General features: G+C 45.0%; 1 protein-coding gene across 1 annotated transcript in view; it reads right to left on the reverse strand.

Moving 5' to 3' along the window:
* Positions 1–13,710: 13,710 nt before the first annotated feature.
* SCD5 (stearoyl-CoA desaturase 5) overlaps positions 13,711–24,176 on the reverse strand; it is an 80,250-nt gene continuing 69,784 nt past the window's right edge. Inside the window, exon 5 of the mRNA XM_073340509.1 lies at positions 13,711–15,632. Within this exon, the coding sequence (XP_073196610.1) occupies positions 15,442–15,632 (191 nt within the window). The 3' untranslated portion in view covers positions 13,711–15,441. The remainder of the gene's footprint in view (positions 15,633–24,176) is intronic.

Genomic DNA, 24,176 nt, shown 5'->3' on the forward strand with positions numbered 1-24,176 from the left:
ACTACTTATTAAAAAAGCTTTGCCAGTGTGTCCATATGACATTGTAGCATTTATTTAGAAATGGTAAGAAAAAAAGCTGCCTTCTAAAGTGTTCCTTGTAAGAGATTTAACTCCCCTTTTAAAACTGGGTGCTGAATCTCTTATTTATTAAGCATTATCTAATCTGGGTCCATAAAGTGTTCTCTTGTATGCCTTTCACAAATGAGAGGCTCTATGCCACCAACAGAGGAAGATAGTGTCTGCACTGAAGCACCTGGACTATGACCAAACTGGCAGTTTTCCAGAGCACTAAAACAAAAAATGTATAAGTTCAGAGCAAGCTGCAACCAGCCATTCACCTCACAGGCACTTCCCAGAACTAGTCACACCCTGCTGGTGCCAGTCAGTCTTTATTGACTTTGAACATCAGAGCTGTGCCCTTGAACAGTGACAGTTTTAAATTAAGAGAAAAGACATTTTTAATCAGGTACTTTCCAAGCTCAACTATAGTTTTATAGGATATTGAAACTTTGCCTGCCTTCCTTTTCTCTGTGATGTTTAAAGTCATTAGTTCACACCAGCTTCTCTCAGTCCTGCTAGAGGAGGATAGGAAAGACATGGAGTGAAAGAGTCTCAGAGTTACAGATTCTACATGTTCTTGGTCAAAAAACAACCCGCAAACTTTTGATCATAAAGTATGAAGTTTTCTTCATAAAGCTGAAAGAGTGTGCGGGAGTGGAGTCCTGAGGGAACCCTGGAAACAAAAATATCACTCTGTACAAATTTCCTTCCTATAATAAAAAGGAAGTCAAATTCTTTGCTTGAAGCACAGCTATGCTGTTGTTCAGTACATCCTCTCTGCTCCAACACCAGGAATTTTTTAAAATATTATCTTAGCGACAGCAGTAGCATGTGACTCAAGCCACATTAGAAAGGAGCCCTATGATTGCCTCTACAAACATATCTATATTGCCCATACAGGAATTATACAAATCAGGACCCATCTTGCAGTGATAATAATCAAGCACTCAAATGCTGGTTTTGAGGTCATGTTCTGGGTTCAGGCACAGGCATGAGGTTCTGATTGCCCTCAAAGGAAGCTCTTACCGACATATCCAAAACCAGAGATGGACTCATGATATACCCTGGATCTAAACTTCGGCTGCGGGTCCAGATGTGAACTTGAATGTGGGTCCATCCCTGTATTAGACTAGAACACAGCCATTTGTATCTTTGCACTAATTGCTCATTAGAGGGTACTGGGGGTGAAGACAACCTAGGTGTGGTCCACACTATAACATCTGCTGCTACTAGCACCAAAGGGGTGGCACCAGAGGTCAACTTTGCAAGAGCACACAAACCCAGACTGGTGGAGTTCTCAACCCCACCAGTCTCCTCCCAAGCTGAACTATGGAGAAAACTGGTCATTCATTTTCCACGTGGCTGACTTTTTATATATTGCACATCTCATCTGAACTGTTCTCTCTCTCATTCAAAATTCTCCCATACTTTTGGATTTCAATTTCCTGTTTGGCCAGCATGGCAAGCTGCAGGTGACCATGCAGAGCTCATCAGCAGAGGTGACCATGATGGAGTCCCAGAATCGCAAAAGAGCTCCAGTATGGACCGAACAGGAGGTACGGGATCTGATCGCTGTATTGGGGAGAGGAATCCGTGCTATCAGAACTACGTTCCAGTTTTCGAAATGCCAAAACATTTGTCAAAATATCCCAGGTCAAGAAAGGACAGAGGCCATAACAGGGACCCGAAGCAGTGCCACGTGAAACTGAAGGAGCTGAGGCAAGCCTACCAGAAAACCAGAGAGGCGAACGGCCGCTCCGGGTCAGAGCCCCAAACATGCCACTTCTATGATGAGCTGCATGCCATTTTAGGGGGTTCAGCCACCACTACCCCAGCCGTGTTGTTTGACTCCTTCAATGGAGATGGAGGCAACACAGAAGCAGGTTTTGGGGACGAGGAAGATGATGATGATGAGGTTGAGGTTGTAGATAGCTCACAGCAAGCAAGCAGAGAAACTGGTTTTCCTGACAGCCAGGAACTGTTTCTCACCCTGGACCTGGAGCCAGTACCCCCCGAACCCACCCAAGGGTGCCTCCCAGACCCGCTAGGCAGAGAAGGGACCTCTGGTGAGTGTACCTTTTAAAATACTATACATAGTTTAAAAGCAAACATGTTTAAATGATTAACTTGCCCTGGCATTCGCGGCTCTCCTGGATGTACTCCCAAAGCCTTTGCAAAAGGTTTCTGGGGAGGGCAGCCTTATTGCATCCTCCATGGTAGGACACTTTACCACTCCAGGCCAGTAACACGTACTCGGGAATCATTGTAGAACAAAGCATTGCAGTGTATGTTTGCTGGCGTTCAAACAACAGCCGTTCTTTATCTCTCTGTGTTATCCTTAGGAGAGTGAGATATCATTCATGGTCACCTGGTTGAAATAGGGTGCTTTTCTTCAGGGGACACTCAGAGGAGCCCATTCCTGCTGGGCTGCTTACCTGTGGCTGAACAGAAATGTTCCCCGCTGTTAGCCACGGGGAGGGGGAGGGTTGAGGGGGTAGCCACGCGGTAGGGGGAGGCAAAATGCGACCTTGGAACGAAAGCACATGTGCTATGTATGTAATGTTAACAGCAAGGTTTACCGTGAAAGAGTGTACCCATTGTTCTATAAAATGTGTCTCTTTAAATACCATTGTCCCTTTTTTTCCTCCACCAGCTGCATGTGTTTCAAGGATCACAAGATCTTCTCCTTCCCAGAGGCTAGCGAAGATTAGAAGGCGAAAAAAAACACACTCGCAATGAAATTTTCTCTGAGCTCATGCTGTCCTCCCACACTGACAGAGCACAGACGAATGCGTGGAGGCAGACAACGTCAGAGTGCAGGAAAGCATAAAATGACCAGGAGGAGAGGTGGCGGGCTGAAGCTGAAAGGTGGCAGCAGCATGATGAGAGGAGGGAGGACTCAATGCTAAGGCTGCTGGAGGATCAAACTAATATGCTCCAGCGTATGGCTGAGCTGCAGGAAAGGCAGCAGGAGCCCAGACCGCCGCTACAACCCCTGTGTAACCAACCGCCCTCCTCCCCAAGTTCCATAGCCTCCTCACCCAGACGCCCAAGAACGCGGTGCGGGAGCCTCCGGCCTCCCAGCCACTCCACCCCAGAGGATTGCCCAAGCAACAGAAGGCTGGCATTCAATAAGTTTTAAAATTTTAAAGTGCTGTGTGGCCTTGTCCTTCCCTCCTCCACCACCCCTCCTGGTGCTTCTCTCCTCCACCACCCTCCTGGGCTACCTTGGTAGTTATCTCCCTATTTGTGTGATGAATGAATAAAGAATGCATGAATGTGAAGCAACAATGACTTTATTGCCTCTGCAAGTGGTGATCGAAGGGAGGAGGGGAGGGTGGTTAGCTTACAGGGAAGTAGAGTGAACCAAGGGGCGGGGGGTTTCATCAAGGAGAAACAAACAGAACTGTCACACCGTAACCTGGCCAGTCATGAAACTGGTTTTCAAAGCTTCTCTGATGCGCACCGCGCCCTCCTGTGCTCTTCTAACCGCCCTGGTGTCTGGCTGTGCGTAACCAGCAGCCAGGCGATTTGCCTCAACCTCCCACCCCGCCATAAACGTCTCCCCCTTACTCTCACAGATATTGTGGAGCACACAGTAAGCAGCAATAACAATGCGAATATTGGTTTTGCTGAGGTCTAACCGAATCAGTAAACTGCACCAGCGCGCTTTTAAACATCCAAATGCACATTCTGTTAGGATATAGATATTCAGGCCTGTCGGTAAAGGCCAGTACTCTAAGAATTTAGGTGTATTCTTATCACTTAGCTAGTTATAGAGGTATAAATGAAAGAATCAAAATCACTGTCTACTGGTGTAAGGTCCTTCTCTTACCGTGACAGGCTGAGGCCCTGTTCTTAGGTTAAGGCCTTTGGCTAAGCAACAGAGGCAGCCATAAGCTGGGAAGTGAACGGTCACATCCTCACATTCCAAACTAGTCACATTGAAAGAAGGTGCTATTGGGCTGTTAGGAATACAATCCTGTCCTGATCATGCCGATCGAAAGGGAAGTGCCTTGAAGATGTAAAAGGAAACTTAGTTTGATAGCATCCGGTCTGGCAAGAACTCACTTATCAATAGCTGAGATGTGAAATCCTCACTTCTGTATTGTTTTGTCATTATAGTTCCCACTTTGCTATTGTTTGTCTGTATAATCTCTGTCTGGTTCTGTGATTGTTCCTGGCTGCTGTATAATTAATTTTGCTGGGTGTAAACTAATTAAGGTGGTGGGATATAATTGGTTACATAATCATGTTACAATATGTAAGGATTGGTTAGTTAAATTTCAGGAAAATGATTGGTTAAGGTATAGCTAAGCAGAACTCAAGTTTTACTATATAGTCTGCAGCCAATCAGGAAGTGAGTGAGTGGGTGGGTGGGTGTGGGGAAAATGGGAACAGGGAATGGGGGTAAGGAAATTGGAATCATGTTTGGCTAAGGGCAGGAATGGGAACAGGTACACAGGTAAGGCTCTGTGGTGCCAGAGCTGGAAAGGGGGACACTAAGGAAGGAAACTGGAATCATGCTTGCTGGAAGTTCACCCCAATAAACATCGAATTGTTTGCACCTTTGGACTTTGGGTATTGTTGCTCTCTGTTCATGCGAGAAGGACCAGGGAAGTAAGTGAGTGAAGGAATAAGCCCCCTAACACATTCTACCACCATTCTGCACTTGCTCAGCCTGTAGTTGAACAGCTCCTGACTACTGTCCCGGCTGCCTGTGTATGGCTTCATGAGCCATGGCATTAAGGGGTAGGCTGGGTCCCCAAGGATAACTATAGGCATTTCAACATCCCCAACGGTTATTTTCTGGTCTGGTAATAAAGTCCCTTCCTGCAGCTTTTGAAACAGACCAGAGTTCCTGAAGATGCGAGCGTCATGTACCTTTCCCGGCCATCCCACGCTGATGTTGGTGAAACATCCCTTGTGATCCACCAGGGCTTGAAGCACTATTGAAAAGTACCCCTTGCGGTTTATGTACTCGCCAGCTTGGTGCTCCAGTGCCAAGATACGGATATGGGTTCCGTCTACGGCCCCACCACAGTTAGGGAATCCCATTGCAGCAAAGCCATCCACTATGACCTGCACATTTCCCAGGGTCACTTCCCTTGATATCAGCAGATCTTTGATTGTGTTGGCTACTTGCATCAAAGCAGCCCCCACAGTAGATTTGCCCACTCCAAATTGATTCCCGACTGACTGGTAGCTGTCTGGCGTTGCAAGCTTCCACAGAGCTATTGCCACTTGCGTCTCAACTGTGAGGGCTGCTCTCCTCTTGGTATTATTGTGCCTCAGGGCAGGGGAAAGCAAGTCATAAAGTTCTATGGAAGTGCTCTTACGCAGGCGAAAGTTTCGCAGCCACTGGGAATCATCCCAGACCTGCAACACTATGCGGTCCCACCAGTCTGTGCTTGTTTCCCAAGCCCAGAATCGGCGTTCCACCGCATGAACCTGCCTTATTAGCACCATGATGCCCACATTGCCAGGGCCCGTGCTTTGAGAGAAGTCTGTGTCCATGTCCTCATCACCGCGCTGACGTCACCTACTCACCCGGTATCGCTTTGCCAGGTTCTGGTGCTGCATAATGCGTGTGGTGTTTAATGTGCTCCTAATTGCCAAAGTGATCTGAGCAGGCTCCATGCTTGCCGTGGCATGGCATCTGCACAGGTAACTCAAGAAAAAAGGCACGAAACGATTGTCTGCTGTTGCTTTCATGGAAGGAGGGAGGGAAGGGGGGCCTGACGATATGTACCCAGAACCACCTGCGACAATGTTTTAGCCTCATCAGGCACTGGGATTTTTACCCAGAATTCAAATGGGCGGCAGAGACTGTGGGATAGCTACCCACAGTGCAACGCTCCAGAAGTTGACGGTTGCCTCGGTACTGTGGACCCACTCTGCCGACTACATGCACTTAGAGCATTTGTGTGGGGACACACACAATCGACTGTATAAAAACGCTTTCTACAAAACCGACTTTTATAAATTCGGCCTAATTTCATAGTGTAGACATACCTTAAGATCAGATATTAGTTAAGGGGAAGGACACAGATATTCCAATACAATACCTATAGATTGAACTGAAGCAAAACTTGTTAGTATTACTTTGAAAAAGCAGCGTCACAAATTGCAGATTACTGGGTCTGAAAAGCAATCAATACTGCAGAAGTCAGAGGGGATGGATTCAGTTTGCATTGTTCTTGCTAGTTGAACAGGGAGATTCTGGATGTGGGTATCACCACTCACGTTTAAGACAGGAATGACAGGACTGTTGAAATGAATAGGAACTGGAAGTAACCTACCAAATAACTGATCGCTCCTCAGGGCAGTTTCCACAAAGTAATTCATCACTGTGATCCATGACTTAAATATCTTTGAACAACATTAATCACAATAGGACTGATCCTGCATCCTTTGAATAGCCATAGGTGCCACTGGAGTCAGGAGAGCTTTGGGTGCAGAGGGAGTACAGCCTAAAACCCCATATCTAATTGCAAAGAAGAATAAATCACTAAAAAGCATTTGGGAGCCTTGGCTGTATGTAACAGTCAGACAGGAAGTCTTCACCTTGAGAGCCCTAATTATGGAAAGTAGCACTGAAAGGGGTGGCTTTCTTGTTACAAAGCATGGGAAGTCAACTCCTCCAAGTTGTAGGCAAGTGCTGCAATTTAGTATTTTGTGTGTGTCACTTAATAGCCATTAAACTGATTGTTCAATTAATCCTACCGTTTTAAATTCCAGAGTTTGCTTTCAACAGTTTCTAATTCCTGCTATTTCTGAACTGCAAGTCCATTCCATTTATTTATTATTTGTATTCCAGTCGTGCCCAGAGGCCTCAGTCAAGAATGTACATGTGGTAGGAAACCAGCTCTGCACCAAGGAGTTTACAATCCAGGGCCCTGACCCTGCAAAGGCTAGTAGTCCCATTGAAGTTAAATTCATGCATAATCCCTTGCAGAGTCAGGGTCTGAAGTGACTGATAGAGGGTGGGAGAAAGGAAGTATTCCCATTTTATACATGGGAACCTGAGGTAAGAAGTAACTTGCCCACAGAGATTGTCACCAAGCCAGGAAGTGAACCAAAATATCCTGAGTTCTAATTCAGTGCCTTAGCCAAAGGGTCCACCTTCCTCTCATTCAGTTCTATTTTATATTATAAACAGGGGCATCTACTGGAAAGCATCATCGCTAACGTGATTGTCCCAATAAAAGGCAGCTCCCCTATTCACTGAATGAGCTGCTGAAACATTGCTGAGGTGGTTTGTGGGGGGTTTTAAAAGGAGTACATTGATACAGCACGCACAGCAGCACTCACACTGGTTACGTGTTTCCATTCCACCCCTTAGGTTTCTTTCATTTAACTTCTTGAAGACTTTCAAAATTGGGTCTGAAATTTTCCAGATTTGGTCCCACCTAGAGATCTGTTATAAATCAGATCAAAAATAGGTTTACAGTTTGAGATAGGGGGAAGCCACCTATGCTTTTCTACTGAGAGATTCTTGCAACCTTTCTTGAAGTACTCTGTAGCCCAAACAGCTAAAGTTAGATAGCTCAAATGTAACAGAGAAACAAGCCACAGTGAGGAGAAGTGCTTTTGAATATCTTGGAGAAGAGTTAGGTTTAATTCAACTGAAGGTATGTCTACACTGCAAAAAGTGTGATCTTAACTAATGTGGATTAGCTAAATGGAGTTAACTTGGGTTAGAACAGCAGTGAAGACACAGCAATTAATATTAACTCAGGTTAGCAGCTGAAGTAAAAGCCTACAGGGATCTTGGGGTTGAACTTGAGCTGCTAACCCATGTTACCATGTTTTCACTGCTATTATAACTCAAGTTAGCTAACCAAAGTGAAGAATGCTTTTTTTTTTTTTTTGGGTGCGGCGGGGGGAAGGTATATGCAGAGTTATGAGCCTTTGGGAAAATAGGTCACATTCGATACACACCTAATACAACTTTTTAGCCTTGTCAGGAGTGCAGACAGGAGAGGCTGTACACACCTGGCTAATTTAGCAGCAGCATTAAAGACTCCTTCCAACAGCCACCACTCTCAGCCAGTCCCCATCTCTTGAAGAAAGGCACCCTTCATTGGGGGTTCACAGGTAAAAGCTTCAGTCTCACCTTGTCATCCACAAGTGCTTCATCCACATCCATCTTCCTCCTTCGTTCCAGTTAAGGGGGCATCTACAGCCCAAAAGCCAAAGGGCTGCTTACATCAGGTTGCCATGAATAGAAGAGTCAGCAAACAAGCTCACCAATGCTAACTTCCAGCTATCCCAGTCCATCAGCTGATATACCTTGAAACCCCTCACATACACCTCCCCAGCAGGGCCCAGCCTACTTCCCGGCTCACCCCAGTGCTTTGGGAGCAAAGCCAATTTGTAAGAACAGGAGCTATACATGAGCCCAGCTGGTCCATCTCCTACCACTCATTGGGCTTACATTAACCCCTTCCTTACCCTCAGGGAGCATGGGCTTCCTACAGCCCCTCACAGACACACTACAATGTTAGGTCCAGGTGCAGAGTGAATAAACTAGGGCCCTGCGGGAGTCCTTACCTCATTCAGTGCATATTTATTTTGTAGGACAGATAGCAAAGGGCTCGCTGCTGTGGCAGGAGCAGGGATAGAGCATTCCAATGGGATTTATCCCAATCTGTCTAAAGCATAGAATTGCTGATTCCTTTAAAACAAAAACCTACCAACCCCACCTCCATAAAACTACACTAAGAACATTAGGGCGAATAGCGAGCAACTCAAGACCAAGGAAATGACAAGGCCTTCAACAGATCTATGTACATGCATCGTACTAAGCATTGATTTAAGCCTTAGCAGGATCAGGACCAAAACAAGGCCTGTCACGCTAGGGTGGTCCCCTGAGAATCCCTTTCAGCCTCAGTCACTCACCACAACAACTCCAGATCACCATCATCACCTTTTATTGGATTCTTCTAGCAGGCCATAGCCTATGGCGTTAGTAGTATATATTTACAGTCCATAGCCAGCTTTCCCACTTGCAACTAGGAAAAGGAATCATACTACCAGTATCTAGGCCTGTCTCTGCCAGGCTTCCTTCATGTCTGTTCGCATAATCCCAGCTGCTGCAAGGGGGGGAATCTTCCCCCTCAATTAGCCCTTCAGCTGTAGCACTATTCAGTTAATTGAGACCCTCTGTCAACTATCTGGCTTTGAATTAGGTCCTAATTACTATAGCCTGGTGGGTATTAGAGACAGGGTGCTGATTTCCCTCCTGATTTAGCACCCCTGTAGCAAGGACCCAGACCTGCAGCTGGTCCTATAGGGTCAGGAGCTCATGCAGAGCTAATTGCAGGACAAGGCAGGGCCTATGTTTGCATTAGACCCGAGCAAAAACTTGATGTTTTTGATTTGGGGGCTAAACCAAAATGTCTGAAAAATAAAAAATGAGTTCTGTTCAAACCAAAAGTGGGGTTGGGTTTTTTCCAGTGTTTCTCAGCAAAACAAAACCCATTTGGTTTTGGATCAAACAAAATATTTCATTTGACCCCCAAACAATTTTTTTTTCAGTTTTTTTGTTTAGTTTTGGGACGTTTGGGGATTATTTTTTTTTTAACCTTTTAAAAAAATAGCTACATTTCAAAATGAAACAACACTTCTGAACTAAAAGTTGAAACAAAACGTTTCAAAATGGCTGAGATGAATCATTTCAACTGTTTCAAAAAACAAATTCTTCTTTTTCTTTTTCAGCCTAAACTATTGACCGAATTTAATCTGAATTCACGAGTCGTGTCCGTGCCTGTCAAAATGAATATTCTGGCAAATGTACTGTTTCCTGAAAAAATGTCCTCAGCTCTACTTTGCATGTGCAATCTTCCCCTGGCCCATTGTTTGTGTGCATTATGATTTGGGGCCTGATTCTGCACTGAGTGCTCAATGGGTGGACCCCTGTGTCCATGCACAGCCCCACGACTTCAATGGGGCACTGTGTACCTACAGAGTCTGCTCTTCCAGAACTCATTGCAGGATCAGGGCCAAAGCAATACAATACAACACCATTTGTTTCCCTTACAAACTTAAGTGAAACTCTCTAGCATCTTGAAAGATGGGCTACATATGCCAGACAAATACAGCCGTGAAAGTCAAGCACACAGAAGACTGTGCTAATACAACGTGTAACACAGACTAAGTAGACAACATAGGCCTTAGCTACACAAGGACAGTTTTTGAAAGCGTTCCTACTCTTGTTTGCGGGTGAACCAAAATTAACAATAGTGGACAACTGCGCCAATATTTCCCTAGTATAGCCAAGGCCTCAGGGTAATGGAGAAAATGTGCAGCTAGTCAAAATCCATGTTAGTTATCTGCATACTTAACTGGTTCATCTCCTGCATGGCCACTAAAGAAGGCTGTGCTGCTGGCTGATAAGAGAATGTGTAGTACACAGGTCCTAATCCTGCAGTGAGCTCCACCTGTCAGGACCTTATTGCAAGACCTGGCCAAAATTAAAGAATAAAACAGATTAGAAAAGTGATCAGAGAACAACTGTCTAGAAATCTAGTGTGAAACACCGTGGCAATAGAATAGGGTAACCCCCAAAGGATGCAAAAATATGTCAAGCTGTTGCTCCTGTATTTAGGGTAGTAGAAAAATCCTGTTTCAGTGCATTATCTAATAGGCCTAAACTTGCAAAAGTGACTGATTTGGGGTGCTCAACCTGAGACACCTGAAGGGGCCCTAAATGCTGAGTAGCTGCCCTCTGAAAATCAGCCCTCTTTCAAACACATCAAATTGGACAACCTGAAGTTGAAGTACCAAAATCATTAGCCCGTTTTGCAAATGCAGGCCACAGTGTGCAATCATGTAATGAAATGAGTCGTTCCTGTATGCAGAGCCCTATTTTGGTGTTGAGTTATTACAGACAATATGAATTATTTCAAGAGCACAGTGAAACCTGCCTCACCAGCTAACCAGTCCCTCTGCCCTAACAGCCTGTAAGAGATTAACTGCATCCTGCCATGTAGCCAATTATATGGCCAAAATAACTGCAATGGCTGTTTTTCCAGTGTTAGACCTACGTGGAGAATGTAGTTGGGTCTACAGAACTCCATTCACCATGGTGTACTTCTGGACAGTGCAAAGTGGGTATATCTGACCACACCAGTTTGGGTTTTCTCTTTAACGTATTTTATTTTCCTATGCGTGCCTGTCACATCCTTCAGCACCCTTTCCCCTCCCAAGGTGTCACTCTGTTAATAAATTGTAATATGTCTGACATATGGCATAGCAGAGGTGTGTACACAATCTGTCTGTTAAGCATAAGGTATTATAAGCGTAATCCTGTCTGCCTGCAGATCTGGGAAAACAGAGCAAGCTGCTGACTGAGAAAGCTGGGAGTTGAACTGCAGACCCACAGAGAGCTATCCTGCTCATGTAAGTCGGCGTAGTTCCACTGAAGTGGCTAAAGAGCTGGCCCGCAGTTTGTGAGCTTGTGAAGAAGTCTGGCTGTCCAAATAGCATCTGGCACAGAGAGGAGATTGTCAGAAAGGATGTTTGTAACAGGGCAGGCTGTTACCATGATCTTGGGTCAGACTGCGCTCTTAGCCACTCGGCTGTATAGCAGGCATAACACTTGAAATCTAGGGAGTTACTGTGGGTTGCTGATGGTGTAACTGAGAGCAGAATCTGGCCCTGTGGCTCTGAACTACATGTGAGGGCCAGATTCTCAGCTTGTGTCAATCAGCATCACTCCAATGAACTCCACCGAATAAGAAGAAAGGGACTAGGTCTTTTGGAAATCAGGCACTCAGCATGAACAGTGTGTGAATACCAGGGGATAGTGGGCTGAATGAAGTCTGTTGGAGGACTAGGGAAAATCAGAGTTCAGGGATATGGTTTGGGTGACTATATTTTAAAACAAAAAACCCCATTGCCATTCCCTCCTAGGTTCTGTCCACTGGCATATTTTCCACCCTGTTCCCTCATACTACTTTTTTGCTCTTCATCCCACCTCTCCTCAAGTCCTACCTTCTTCCTTGCTTCTCCGCTCCAGTCTTCTGCCTCTGGAAAGTCAGCCCTAGCAGGCTGCATCACTGTTTCCACAATGGCTCAACGAGTCTAGTATGATGACTATTACAGGCCCCAGTTTAAGGGTAAGGAATCTGCCACCAAGGGAGGGACTTGGTGGTGTTCTGACTCGGGGGATTTCAGTCTGGTATGATACGTGTAGATACAGCTCGCGCCTACTCCGATTGAGATCAAAGGGAGCTCTGGCATTAGCACCTGTGAAAATCAGGCCGCTTTTATTCAGGAGCCTAAATATCAGAAGCCAGTTGAAATTTGTTCACAGAAATATTTCGGTGACCAAAAAATGGGTCTTCTGATCAAACTGAATGTTTGTCTTAGAAATGCCTTATTTTGATGGAAATTTTCTGGGCTTCTGATGAAAAATGGGAAACTGAAAATATTAACATATATATAAATTTTTTTTACCAAAAGCAGTTTGCAAAAAGCAAAACATTTTCCATTTCTGGTTGAAGATTTTTGTCAAAATCTTTCAAAATTTCCCAGGAACATTTTTGTTTTCCCCAAAAAAATTTCCTGTGAAAATTATTGGTATTTTTCAACCAGCTCTGCTGCATGCTGATTTAGGTGCTTATCTTTAGCCACCGAAATGCAAAGTAAAGAAGAAAGTAAAGCACAAAGAAGTACAAAGCACATTGTTTTGATGTAGTAGCCTTAATTTTTTTTTTTTTTTTTTTTTTTTTACAAAATCATGTTTCTTTGCTGGCTCTCGAATTCACAAAAAGCATCTGTCATTTGCAAAGTCTTAGGTCCTAGTACTGCTGAAATGTGATCTAGTGTGGATCTCTTACATCAGTGCAAAGTACCATTGAATTCAGTTTAACTCCATGCAGTCATAAAGATTCACACCAATACATCTATTTGCAGGATTGGGTCCATAATAGGAAGTAGTGAAGTTTTGCTCTATAGATGTGCTTGGAGAGAAGTGAACTCAACACAGTCCAGGGATAGTACTGGTATAATTTTGAGATCCTTCATTCCAAAGATTAACTGAAAGCTATAAACCCAAGTTTAGCTCTCCATTGAATTCATGTTATTTCCCCAACTGGTAAACCGCAATAACAACAGGACTTTTTATAAAGGGACAAATCATCTATGAGAGGCATATGTATCTCTTCCTTGCCACTCTCCCTCACATACACCTCATCACCTCCAAATCCACCGACCAGCTACATTTTGCACATGTGGGTTCCTGCTCATTTTAGCCACTCTTTGTTGGGCCCAACTGTAAGATTCAAGGAAGCGAGAAAGCAGGTGATGATCTTGTAGCTAAGACCTTGGACAAGGACTCAGGAGATTTGGGTTTTGTTCCTGGCTCTGATACTAATGTCCTGTGCGAACTTGAACAAGTCCAATCCCATAGCTTTGCCTCAGTTTCCCCACCTGTCAAATAGGGATGATGTGAGGATGAATTCATTGTTTTGAGGTGGTAGATATTATGGTAATGGATGGAGCCATGTTCAGACGTAGATGAGACTTCACAAAGGATTGTAGTAATCACTGGCCACAGAGCAGGAGTGTAATATTTTTGATCATTCATTCATAAAACCACCATTTAATGAAAGATCTTCAAATAAGGACCAGGCCACAGGCTAATTCATAGCTGTTTATTGTAAATTATTCAAGAGTTTACATGTCATTAATGGCAAATTAACACTGTTAAACACCTGCTGGATGAAGTACAGAATAAGGACAATTATTTTATATTGGCATCATTTAAAAAAACAAAACTAAAGAAAACTGAAACAAACCCAAAAGAACTGAGTTTGGTTTGAAAATTGTACATCTTTCCTGAAAATAACTTGGCCTGATTCTCATTTATACTAAGACCATCCCTCCCTCCTCCCTTTGCAGTGTAAATGGGCGTGAAAGTGGGCACATGCACGCTGCCAGAAAAGGGCAAAGGGAATCTTAGGCCTGGGCTACACTAGAAAATTAGACCGGTTTAACTATGTTGGTCAGGGGTGTGAAAAATCCACACACCCCAGAACATAGTTAAGCTGACCTAAGCCCCTGTGTAGACAACGCTAGGTTGATAGAAGAATTCTTCCATCGAGCTAGTTAGTGCCTCTCGGGGAGGTGGAGTACCTAACCCCTCCCATCAGCATAGGCCGTGAAGCGGTGCAGCTGTAGCATTTTAAGTGTAGACAAACCCTGTAAATGAGAATCAGGCCCTCTGTCTTCAAAAGTGCTCCAGTGCAGACAATATAAAGCCTTTCTCCTGCACTGGCTACCATCTAATACAAAGGGCTGTAGGTCCCATTAAATCGGACATTACAAGGCAACTGTTAAATCCAGAAGCTACATAACTTTTTTAATAAATATTTTGCTCTGAAACCAATAGAGGCTGCATGCAGTTGTAACATAAGGAAAAACTGTGATCTAAATAAAGGCCAGGTTTTAAAGACCTGATAGTGAAAGCTGGGAAAAAAATTAAGACACCTATTGTGCAGAAGTAGCTAAAATATGCATGCAGCTGTGGTTGTGACCTGTTAGAATATAAATTAGGTCTCCAAACATTTAAATCGAAGCTTTTTTTTGGTTTAAGACATAGTTGAGCAGTATATCATTACGAGTTACAATGTTTATGTGACAATGAACGAATCAGCTAAGCATGGCATCAGTTTGTATTTTGGCTTGTATAGTGTGTAGCTTTTAACACAAAAGCCTGCTTAGCAATAAATGAATTTCATATAAACAAAGACAGTGGAGCAAGGGTCTTGCAACCAGGATAAAGAAAAATAAGGAAACAGATTTTCAGACAAACATCTTTTTTAAAACTGATTTTTCCCCAGTACAGGGGATTTTTTAAACATTCTTTTCTGTTTGTTTTTCAACAGCATATCAGGCCCTATCTGCAACCCCCCTCGCCTCCCCCCCCCCAAAATTATGTCTCAAAGTATGTTTGGTCGACTAGTAAAAACAAAACAAACATTCACCTGGACCGCACTTTGAAAGGATAGTTAACTCCTCCATCTTGCCAGGGTTAACACGAACAAGCATATTACAGTGTACACTGGACTTAAACTAGAATGACTAAAATCAAAGATCTAGGATGTTTAACACTAATATTAAATAATATCCAATATTTTTACACTTAATAGTCTGGGATTTGGACATAAAACAGCTAATACGAAAAGAATTGGGACGAAATTCACCCCTGACATAAAGCCACTAAAGTAAACGGAGTTATCCCAGGGATTAATTTAGCCCATTTTATCTGAAAAAACTATTTTTCCCAAAGAAAAAATGCACACACACACACACACACACACACATACAGACACACACGACAGCATCGATTTACACAGAAATGTTACATTTTCAAGCACTGCCATCACCAGTCCTCTCTTTGCGGGCTAAGATCATCTCCTTGGGAGCCTGTTTTCGGTCAGTAACCAACCCCAACCAAAACATGAAGTCAATGAACCATGTGGTTGGGTTGAATTTCAAGCCAAGCTCGCTGGCTGAATAATCAAATGGAAAGGTGTGATGGTAATTGTGGAAGCCTTCACCTGGAAAAGCAAAAAGAGAGATTTTAAGTGCAGTGGCCAACATACGTCTTGTGATTAGATAGATTAGGGAGATAGATAGAAGATACCCGATCCTGTAACATGTTCTACCCTGGTGCAACCCCACCAGGTGCATCATTGATTTAAAATGCAGAGGGAAAAAGTTGCAGGATCGTGGCCTCATCTATCTATCTCTGGCTTCCCTTTTTGAAAAAGTTGCACCGGTTTCACAAATATTGGGTTTTACATTGATTTAGTTAAACTGGGCAAACTGCGGTGTGGATACTCATCTCAATTTACAGTTGGTTTACATCAGGGGCGGGCAACCTTTTTGGCCCGACGGCCACATCGGGCTGCGAAACTGTATGGAGGGCCAGGTAGGGAAGGCTGTGCCCCCCAAAACAGCCTGGCCCCCGCCCCCTATCCGCCCCCTCCCACTTCCCGCCCTCCTCAGAACACCCGACCCATCCAACCCCCCTTGCTCTTTGTCCCCTGACCGCTCCCTCCCAGGACCCCCCCGCCCCAAACCGCCCCCGCCCCCCGGGATCCCACCCACTATCCAACCCCCCCCCACTCCCTGTCCCCTGACTGTCCCCCGACCCCTATCCACCTCCCCATCCACCAACAGGCCCCCCGGGACTCCCACACCCTATCCAACCTCCCCTGTTCCCTGACCACCCCGCCCCAGAACCTCCGCCCCATCCAACCGCTCCCTGTCCCCTGACTGCCCCCCGGGACTCCCTACCCAACCCCTGCACTGCCACGAGCATGCCACCGCCACCCCCTTACCATGCCACTCAGAGCGGCAGGGGCCTGCAGTGCTGGTGCCCGTGCGGCAGCATGGCTGCGGGGGAGGGGGAACAGCAGAGGAGGGGCCAGGGGCTAGCCTCCCCGGCCAGGAGCTCAGGGACCAGGCTGGATGTGGCCCATGGACGATAGTTTGCCCACCTCTGGTTTACATTGATGTAGCTTAATTCAGTTCACAGGAAGCAACATCTTTATCTATACAAGGTTTCTGTAGCAAATTTGGTCATCACATCAATAAAATGCATTGTGGTTTTGCTTCCCCCATTGAGAAGGGGCAGCAAAGACATTTGACAAACAATCCCCTATTGCTAAACCACATGATGGAAAACAAGAAGGGCCTTGGGTGCCTACTTCACACAAGGTCGGAGTAGAGAGGAAGAGGCAATTAACCCTGAGACAGGCTGCACAGGGAGGCTGGAGAAGAAGAGTCAGGGCTGAATGTTTTTAATGAAGTAAATACTAATGGAAACTGCGTGATCATGGGAGACTTTAACTTCCCAGGTATAGACTGGAGGACGAGTGCTAGTAATAATAATAGGGCTCAGATTTTCCTAGATGCGATAGCTGATGGATTCCTTCATCAAGTAGTTGCTGAACCGACTAGAGGGGATGCCATTTGAGCTAATTCAGTTCAAACTGAACGGAAGGATTAACAAAAATAAATCTGCAACTAGGGTTTTTTATTTCAAAAGCGCTGACTTTCAAAAATTAAGGAAATTAGTTAGGTAAGTGGATTGGACTGGAAGAACTTATGGATCCAAAGGCAGAGGAGGCCTGGGATTACTTTAAATCAAAGCTGCAGAAGCTATCGGAAGCCTGCATCCCAAGAAAGGGGAAAAAATTTATAGGCAGGAGTTGTAGACCAATCTGGGTGAGCAAGCATCTCAGAGAGGTGATTAAGAAAAAGCAGAACGCATACAGGGAGTGGAAGATGGGAGGGATCAGCAAGGAAAGCTACCTTATTGAGGTCAGAACATGCAGGGATAAAGTGAGACAGGCTAAAAGTCAAGTAGAGTTGGACCTTGCAAAGGGAATTAAAACCAATAGTAAAAGGTTCTACAGCCATATAAATAAGAAGAAAACAAAGAAGAAGAAGTGGGACCGCTAAACACTAAGGATGGAGTGGAGGTCAAGGATAATCTAGGCATGGCCCAATATCTAAACAAATACTTTGCCTCAGTCTTTAATAAGGCTAAAGAGGATCTTAGGGATAATGGTAGCATGACAAATGGGAATGAGGATATGGAGGTAGATATTACCACAGCTGAGGTAGAAGCCAGACTTGAACAGCTTAATGGGACTAAATCAGGGGGCCCAGATAATCTTCATCTAAGAATATTAAAGGAATTGGCACATGAAATTGCAAGCCCATTAGCAAGAATTTTTAATGAATCTGTAAACTCAGGGGTTGTACTGTATGATTGGAGAATTGCGAACATAGTTCCTATTTTCAAGAAAGGGAAAAAAAAAGTGACCCGGGTAACTACAGGCCTGTTAGTTTAACATCTGTAGTATGCAAAGTCTTGGAAAAAATTTTGAAGTAGTTAAGGACATTGAGGTCAATGATAAATGGAACAAAATACAACATGGTTTTACAAAAGGTAGATCGTGCCAAACCAACCCGATCTCCTTCTTTGAGAAAGTAACAGGTTTTTTAGACAAAGGAAATGCAGTGGATCTAATTTACCTAGATTTCAGTAAGGTGTTTGATACCGTGCCACATGGGGAATTATTAGTTAAATTGGAAAAGATGGGGATCAATATGAAAACTGAAAGGTGGATAAGGAAATGGTGAACAGGGAGACTACAGCAGGTCCCACTGAAAGGTGAACTGTCAGGCTGGAGGGAGGTTACCAGTGGAGTTCCTCAGGGATCAGTTTTGGGACCAATCTTATTTAATCTTTTTATTACTGACCTTGGTACAAAAAGTGGGAGTGTGCTAATAAAGTTTGCGGATGATACAAAGCTGGGAGGTATTGCTAATTTAGAGAGAGACTGGGATATCATACAGGAAGATTTGGATGACCTTGTAAACTGGAGTAATAGTAACAGGATGAAATTTAATAGTGAGAAGTGTAAGGTTATGCATTTAGGGATTAATAACAAGAATTTTAGTTATAAGCTGGGGACGCATCAATTAGAAGTAACGGAGGAGGAGAAGGACTTTGGAGTATTGGTTGATCATAGGTTGACTATGAGCCACCAATGTGATATGGCCATGAAAAAAGCTAATGCAGTCCTGGGATGCATCAGGCGAGGTATTGCGTTACCTAGGGAGGTGGTGGAATCTCCTTCCCTAGAAGTTTTTAAGGTCAGGCTTGACAAAGCCTTGGCTGGGATGATTTAGTCGGGGATCGGTCCTGCTTTGAGCAGGGGGTTGGACTAGATGACCTCCTGAGGTCCCTTCCAACCCTGATATTCTATTATTCTATTTCCAGTAGAGATAATACCGTTAGTACCGTTATACAAGGCACTGTTGAGACCTCATCTGTAATACTATGTGCAGTTCTGGTCTCCCATGTTTAAGAAGGATGAATTCAAACTGGAACAGGTACAGAGAAGGCTACTGGGATGATCTGAGGAATGGAAAACCTGTCTTATGAAAGGAGACTCAAGGAGCTTGGCTTGTTTAGCCTAACTAAAAGAAGGTTGAGGGGAGATATGATTGCTCTCTATAAATATATCAGAGGGATAAATACTGGAGAGGCAGAGGAATTATTTAAGCTCAGTACCAACGTGGACACAAGAACAAATGGATAGAAACTGGTCATTAGGAAGTTTTGACTTGAAATTAGACGAAGGTTTCTAACCATCAGAGGAGTGAAGTTCTGGAACAGCCTTCCAAGGGAAGCAGTGGGGGCAAAAGACCTATCTGGCTTTAAGATTAAACTCGATAAGTTTATGGAGGAGATGGTATGATGGGATAACATGATTTTGGCAATTAATTAATCTTTAAATATTCATGGTAAATAGGCCCAAAGGCCTGTGATGGGATATGAGATGGGGTGGGATCTGAGTTACTACAGAGAATTCTTTCTTGGGTATCTGGCTGGTGAATCTTGCCCATATGCTCAGGGTTCAGCTGATCCCCATATTTGGGGTCAGGAAGGAATTTTCCTCCAGGGCAGATTGGAAGAGGCCCTGGAGGTTTTTTGCCTTCCTCTGTAGCATAGGGCACAGGTCACTTTCTGGAGGATTCTCTGCTCCTTGAAGTCTTTAAACCACGATTCGAGGACTTCAATAGCTCAGGCATAGGTGAGAGGTTTTTCGCAGGAGTGTGTGGGTGAGATTCTGTGGCCTGCATTGTGCATGAGGTCAGACAAGATGATCCTAATGGTCCCTTCTGACCTTAATATCTATGAATCTATGAAACTTTTAGTTGATGATGAAGCCCAGCTGAGCAAGAGGCAGGCTAAACTGCTCTAAATCCAGGAATTAGAGAATAAGAAGGGGGCTGCAGTAACTTTCTGGGCTTAGAGAGGGAAAGGAACAAATGGGAGGGGGGATTAGAAGCCCTGGGAAGAGAGTACCCAGATGAGGGTAGAGAAGGAGCTGGAAAGAGGTGAAGTAGGAAGCAGCTAAGGGAAACAGCAGCGAGGTCTGGGACAGTGCAGACCTTGCCCACTGGTTGTAGAAGTCCCTGGGCTGGAACCCAGAGTAGGGGGCAGGCCTGGGTTCCCCTACCAGCCACTGAGGAAGTGGCACAGACTGGGCAGTGGAGCAGAAGACTGCTTGAGTCAGTTTGTCCAGTAGGACTTTGAGACCCCGGAAGGGAAAGACTACAGTGACCTGGCCAGAGGACCAAGCCATGAAGAGAGAGCACCCTGAGGGATGGAGGGGCAGTAACCTGACTCCAGAGAGAGAGAAGAGAATGAGACAATGGGGTGAGAAACTGAAGGAGGGGGGCGTCAGATTGGTCATGAGCTAATCCCCAGCTGTGGCCACAGGGAGGTGCCCCCCGTGACAGGAGTGATCCAACGTGATTTTACAAGGACACCCCTGGATGAGAACTATGGAAGAAGTTCCCTTTCGGCCCTATCACAAAATTGGCCTATTCCAAGGCTGTCAGAAATGAACCAGAAGGCCCCACTGTTGAAAACAGCTTGACTGCTAGTGTAGGCAAAACAAATCTCTTTTCAGCTCAACCGAGACTTGAGGCTCAACCATGCCTCTATCGCAAGGCAGCACAAGGTTTTTTGTCTCACACACGCTATAAGCTAAACTGGTTTCAGTATTGGTTCCAGTCTCCCATTCCTGACAAGCTTTGGCAGCATCCAGCCCAGCTATTAGACAGGACATGCTGCCATCAGCCAGAGCCCCACACATGTATCTGAAGCAGAGCATTGAGGGTTGGACTAGGTGACCTTCTGAGGTCTCTTCCAACCCTACTCTTCTATCATTCTGTGAACCCAAAAGAATAAGTTTAGCAATTCTGAGGACAATAGCTCAGGTTCCCCATCAAACAGCTCACTGCTGAACAGATGTTTCAGTTAAGGTAACAGAGAGAAGCGTAGCAGTTCTTTCCTAACAGGGCTTGAGTCATATGCTGGTAGAACTCTTAAGACAGTTATAAGAGAGAGGGTTAAAAACTATGCAGCAGCAGGGAGCCGAGAAAACCTGCAGTGGGAGAGAGTGGAGGAATCAGGCAGAGGTGAGAGCAGAGATAAGCTCCCTGACTTCCTTTCTATTACAGAAAACACTGAACATCCCCTGTGGCAGCTAATAACCCTTCCTATTCATTTCATTGCAGCACTTGTTCAAGGGGAATGTGCCCAGGCCCTGACATTTGCATTCAAGGGTGTCTGACATTCATGCAGTATTTACGTGTGGCAACAGCGCGATTGACTGTCAAAATAGCCACTATACTAGTCTATTCAAATAATAAGGGAAGAGGGTAATCATATGGTATGAGGCTTCAATTAATGCTGGGTTAGCCCCAGGAAGTGGGAAATATCTGTTTTTATTGGTTAGAGTAGCAGGCCAGAGCTTTGGTTTTGGGACACAGATGTGTGCCGTCCAGTAGGCAAAATTATTGTGATTAAAAGGGGAGGAGGAGGAGATAGACTATCACAGGCTCAGAAGCACGGATAGTGGGAAGAGCAGAAGTGAGGTTCAGTTATGTATGATGAATACAGAAGCTAAGATGGTCCGAAGTAGGTACTTCATAGGAGCCTAAATCTACACTTAGCATCTAAGGGTGGAATCTGTAACAACTTCCCAACCCGAGCAACCTCTACATCACCACCTATTACTGTTCTAATTAGGAAGAACTGTCTAAGGAAACGGAAAAAAGAAACCCGATTTCAGACATTTAATGCCTACACACTGTACAAGACCCCTACTGAGGCAGGGACCAGAAGCAGGCAATACAAACTAAAGCTGATGATGAACAATGCAAGATTTTCCGCTAACAAACAACAAACAATATACAACCTCATCAGTGACAAAGTACCCAATATAGTCTGCATCCCCAAGACCTGACTGGATTCAGCAAGCCCTGTGCTCGCGCACCTCATTCCCTCAGGATACCAGGTACATCACAGACCTAGACAGAACAAGGCGGCAGACAGCCCTGCATTCATCTTCTCGGTAAACATCCAACGCAAGAGATGTGCCTCATGTAAGACAACTTCATTTGAATTGATGCATCTGGCAGTCGAAACCAGACCCAAAGCTAACATAGGTTTTATGCTCATTTACAAACCACCACAGATTAAATGATTCACAAAGGAGCTCACCGACCCCTTGTCAGTGATGGTGGTGAAATGCTGCTGACTTGTCATCCTGGGAGATTTCAACACACACATTCGACTAGGCCACAGATGCCAAAGCCCCCTAACTCATCTCCTCACTTGCCACCCTAGGACTTGAACTGCTCACCCCTGATCCAACCCATGCGCTGGTCACACCTTGGACCTATTTTTTGGCCTAGATGTCAAAATGGAGAACATCACAACACAGCCACTGTCTTAGACAGATGATCACCTCATGAAGGCAGTGGTCAGAGACCTTCCAGCACCCAGGCAACAAGAAGGTCCAATGATCCTGATTCAACCACGAAGACTCATGGACTCCAACCAGTTCCAAAGCCTGACAAAGGACAATAGCACTCCATCCACAAGACGAGGGGTTGAGAACCTTGTTACCTTTCTACAGTCAGCCACTGACACACTGGCCCCCACACAGCCCTTTCCTTCACACTGCTCACACTGATCTCCGTGGCTACTGACGCCTTGTGCTGGGTGAAGAGAGAGGGATGGAAATTTGAGCACCAACAGAAGAAAACAAAGGCTGATTTAGAGAGGATGAAACATAAGTTCCTCAAAGCCTAGGCCGAGGCTATATTACAAGCCAAGAGACTCTTCCTATCAGCTTCCACTGTGGCTGCCAAATCCCTCTCCAAGCAGTTATCCAGGATGGTAAACAGCTTCATTAATCCTGAATGAAGACAACCTGCTGTGGAGCAGAGCACCAAGTGCTGTGAAGATCTATCGTCCTACTTCACTGAAAACATCACGCAGCGTTAGGAAGCCTGCTCAAACAGCTGGAATCCACTCCACCTCCACTCACCAACCAAACAGCCCACCTGCATTCCCAGAGTTCATTCATCAAGAAGTTCTTGACACCTTAAAGGAGTCTCAGCCCAAGAGCTGTGAATCCAGCCCATGCCCTTCTTGACTTGTGAAAGAGTCTTGAACAACTGGTGCCACTCCTGACTGAAATGATCAATGCCTCATTCACAGAAGGAAACTTCCCTTCCTCCTTCAAACACACACTAGCCTGACCATTGCTGAAGTAACCCACCCTAAATGCTTCGGTCCTAGCCATCTACCATCCACTGTCAGACCTCTCATTCCAAGCTCATAGACAAGCAAGCAAAAGGTGAACTACAAGCTCATGTAACTGAAGCCAACATGACCTAGACCATCTCATTCTGGATTCAGGCCAGGACAAAACCAAAACTGCCCTAGTGGCACCGTTGGACGATCTCCTCCTGCCAGCGGATAGAGGAGAGACATCCATTCTCATCCTTCTGGATCTCTTGGCAGCATTCCACAATGTTGACTGAGATTCTGTTGTCTCACCTGAGAGAGATGGCAGGGATCCAGGGTAACATGCTAAAATGTCTTAAGCCCTTCCTGGAGGGGTGCATCCAACAAGTAGTGCAGGGAAACTCCACCTCTACTACCAGACTACTCACGTGTGGAGTTCCACAAGGATCAGTTCTCTCTCCAGTCCTTTTCAACATCTACATGCAATCATATTCACATATGACCACAGCACTACACCAAGAGGGCCTAGTGCTTGGATAAGATCAGCTCATGGGTGAAGAACAGCTAGCTGAAGCTGACCTCGAGCAAGACAGAGGTGATGCTAGTGGGCAGAGGAAAGTATCTTGAAGAGCTTGCAGCTATGGTGCAGTCTTCATTGGTTGAAGATAAACTCCCACAATTGGTCAGCTAGGTCCGTGGTCTAGGAGTACTCTTGGGTTCCTTGGAGACACTGAACTCTCAACTAGCAGCATCCATGAGTAACTCTTTTTACCATCTCTCCTTGGCTAGGAAACTCTGTCCCATGTTGGCAGATGAAGACCTGCCCTCAGTTATTTATGCCTTCATCCTCTCTTGGCTGGATTACAGCAATGCAATATACCTGGGCATGAAGCCTTCAGCACTTAGGAAACTCCAGCTAGTTCAGAACACTGTAGCACATCTCAGCAACACGGACTACAAAACCATG

Source organism: Lepidochelys kempii, chromosome 4 (assembly GCF_965140265.1).
Source record: "Lepidochelys kempii isolate rLepKem1 chromosome 4, rLepKem1.hap2, whole genome shotgun sequence".
NCBI lineage: Eukaryota > Metazoa > Chordata > Testudines > Cheloniidae > Lepidochelys > Lepidochelys kempii.